Raw genomic sequence first — 3,031 nt, 5'->3', positions numbered from 1 at the left:
GTAAGTGTCACATTGAGACACTAACCGTGGTTACGCGCCCGCACACACCACGACAAGTAAGTGTCGCGGTTAGACACTAACCGTGGTTACGCGCCCGCACACACCACGACAAGTAAGTGTCACATTGAGACACTAACCGTGGTTACGCGCCCACACACACCACGACAAGTAAGTGTCGCGGTTAGACACTAACCGTGGTTACGCGCCCGCACACACCACGACAAGTAAGTGTCGCGGTGAGACACTAACCGTGGTAACGCGCCCGCACACAACACGACAAGTAAGTGTCGCGGTTAGACACTAACCGTGGTTATGCGCCCGCACACACCACGACAAGTAAGTGTCACGGTGAGATACACTAGCCATTGAGACTCACCTTCGTCCGCAGAAACTTGGAGCCTCCATTGAGGAAGACGGATGGCGGCGTGTCGCTGGCGTTCAGAGCGGAGACGTGCACGAGAGTCTTGACGCCCATCTGACGCGAGGCGCGCGCGATTGCCCGCGCCGCCCTCACGTTCACGTCCTCAAACGTAAAGTTCCTGATCGAAACAACGCAAGTACGTGTATGTGCGTGTGCGTGCTTATGTACTAGTGTGTGTGTGTGTGTGCGTGCGTGCTTATGTACTAGTGTGTGTGTGTGTGCGTGCGTGCTTATGTACTAGTGTGTGTGCGTCCGCGTGATTATGTACTAGTGTGTGTGTGTGTGTGTGTGCGTGCGTGTGCTTGTGTGCCTGTGCATGTGTATGTGCATGCTTATGTACTAGTGTGTGTGTGTGTGCGTGCGTGTGTGCGTCCGCGTGATTATGTTCTAGTGTGTGTGCGTGTGCGTACGTGCTTATGTGCTAGTGTGTGTGTGTGTGTGCGTGCGCTTGCTTATGTACTAGTGTGTGCATGAGTGTGCATGTGTGTGCGCGTGATTATGTTCTAGTGTGTGTGCGTGTGCGTCCGCGTGATTATGTTCTAGTGTGTGTGCGTGCTTATGTACTAGTGCAGTCTTCACAAATAACTTCTTGAGCCACTTACCCTTCGGGCAAGTACTCAGTAAAAGGTACATGCCCGAATGACATTCTGGTTTCCCATATATTTTGCAGGATATTTTTGAACTATCAAGTAAAGAAGTATACACGTAGACAACTTCTAGACGCCATTCGTTTCCGGTGTTAACACTTCGTGATTTTAAATTAAAAACCTTTAGTCAGTTGTATTATGTTATAGTTTAGGCGTTTTTAAAGCAGGAGCCCGCTTCGATACTCACTTTGTCTCGAAGTCTCTGCCTACAAGGTTGATGACAACGTTTGAATACTTCACAGCTTTCCTAATCGACTCCTCGTCCGTGACCTCATACGGCTGTAATGAAAAACAAGAGTCAAAATTATAGCGATCAAAAAATAATATTAAAAATAACAACCCAAAAAAATGCCAAGGTAATTTGCATGAGATTAGTGAAAATGGGACGTGAAACTTTCGTACAAACAATTAATTCCACGGACAAGTCTACTAAATGGAGCTAATAGTAACATGAAAATAATGAGTAAGGTAGATTAACTAAATGCGAGATTTGGTGACGGTATGACAGTAGCTATCGGATGAACCAATCTGACATTGATTGCACCAGGTAAGAAATACAGGGGCACCGACGAAGGTTGAAGGTCGAAGGTCGAGCTACTCACGTAGAATAGCATCTGTCCGAGATCGGACGCAACCTTCATCCTCATGACATCGTAGGGGTCGCCACGGTAGGGAACGATCACCTGCGTCCCAGACTTGGCTGCGAACATAATCAACGCACTCAGACATCGGACCAATACCACCACCGCCAGCAACAGCAGTAGCAGCACCACTTCGACCAGCACCACCACTAGCAGCAGCAGCGGCAACATCAGTAGCAGCACCGCCGCCACAAACACCACCACAAACAACAAACAACAACAACAACAACAACAAAATGCAACCACCAACCCTAGGCAACATCCTCGAATAAAAACACCAACAAACGGGACGAAAACAAGACGGCATCTCTCGGTGCTCGCCCGCGCTCGCCCGCGTGACTCACCGATACGGTTGATGACATAGCGTCCAAGGAAACCGGACGATCCGAAGACGGTCGCGACGGTGCCGCTGAACGAGTGCTGACCGCCGCGGCCGCGCTTGTACGTTGCGAGATCGCCGCTGTGCGCGTGCCTCGCCTGCACGCCGCCGCCGACGGCCAGCGGCGTGCTGCAACCTGCGGGAGGGAGACGAATCCCGGTAATTAAACACCCGTAATTACACCTGTAATTAGGGCACAAGGATATAAGAGCTGTCCACTTTGCACATTTGCACATGTCGCACATTGCGAAAATGAATTGTGGTCGAGGCTTACATCATCCATGAACCGTAATGAGACCAATTTCGGTTTATTAAAATTTTTAATTTAATTGTCTTTTAATCTCAAACATCAACTGCAACTATGTGTAGAAGATAAGTGAGACAAGTGTTGCTTGTTATCCAGTTTTAGACAGTAGTAACAGTAGTCAGCTAATGTATAAACTAATTTAGTCTCACATTTTGTTTTACACTGACGACGAACTGGACTTCCTAAATTCTAGTAACCTAGAAAATCATTAAATGTAATTTAAACACCTGATATCATATGTTCCTAACTTACTCGTATCATTACACACTTCGCCAAACTAAGAAAGGTATATATGCATAATAAACTTCAGAGAAAAGGTCAAAATAACGTCATCAGAGCCACTAATAGCACTATGAGTATGACCTTTACTTTTCTTTAGCATTGTGATTGTGACTGTCTGTTTTGGCTTCTCGGTACATTTGCTCATAACTAGTACAGTGGATCATATAGTTACATATGGAAATCAAATCAAACAAAACAGTAATATCTTTGGAGTAGTTCACCAAGTTCGTATACCAATAAATGATAATAACATATATCGTAGTAATACTTACGACAAGCCGAAAATATAGACCTGCCGCCTCCAAATACACACACAGCTGCCATTGCTGTCATTCTGGCCAAGAGGGCACCCGG

The 3,031-nt window shown here is 46.7% G+C and overlaps 1 protein-coding gene across 1 annotated transcript in view; it reads right to left on the bottom strand.

Annotated features, from left to right (window-relative positions):
* Positions 1-2,777, bottom strand: part of LOC106810983 (NADH dehydrogenase [ubiquinone] 1 alpha subcomplex subunit 9, mitochondrial-like) — a 5,723-nt gene extending 2,946 nt beyond the window's left edge. Inside the window, exons 1-5 of the mRNA XM_014814490.1 lie at positions 2,765-2,777; positions 2,054-2,224; positions 1,602-1,768; positions 1,256-1,347; positions 377-539 (exon numbers count right to left, since the gene is read on the bottom strand). Of these exons, the coding sequence (XP_014669976.1) occupies positions 377-539; positions 1,256-1,347; positions 1,602-1,768; positions 2,054-2,224; positions 2,765-2,777 (606 nt within the window). The remainder of the gene's footprint in view (positions 1-376; positions 540-1,255; positions 1,348-1,601; positions 1,769-2,053; positions 2,225-2,764) is intronic.
* Between the last annotated feature and the right edge of the window lie 254 nt (positions 2,778-3,031).

Source organism: Priapulus caudatus, unplaced genomic scaffold, assembly GCF_000485595.1.
Source record: "Priapulus caudatus unplaced genomic scaffold, Priapulus_caudatus-5.0.1 Scaffold493, whole genome shotgun sequence".
In the NCBI taxonomy this organism is placed as follows: domain Eukaryota; kingdom Metazoa; phylum Priapulida; class Priapulimorpha; order Priapulimorphida; family Priapulidae; genus Priapulus; species Priapulus caudatus.
Note: the sequence above shows the minus strand (reverse complement) of the source record. Positions and strands in the feature narration are given on the sequence as shown.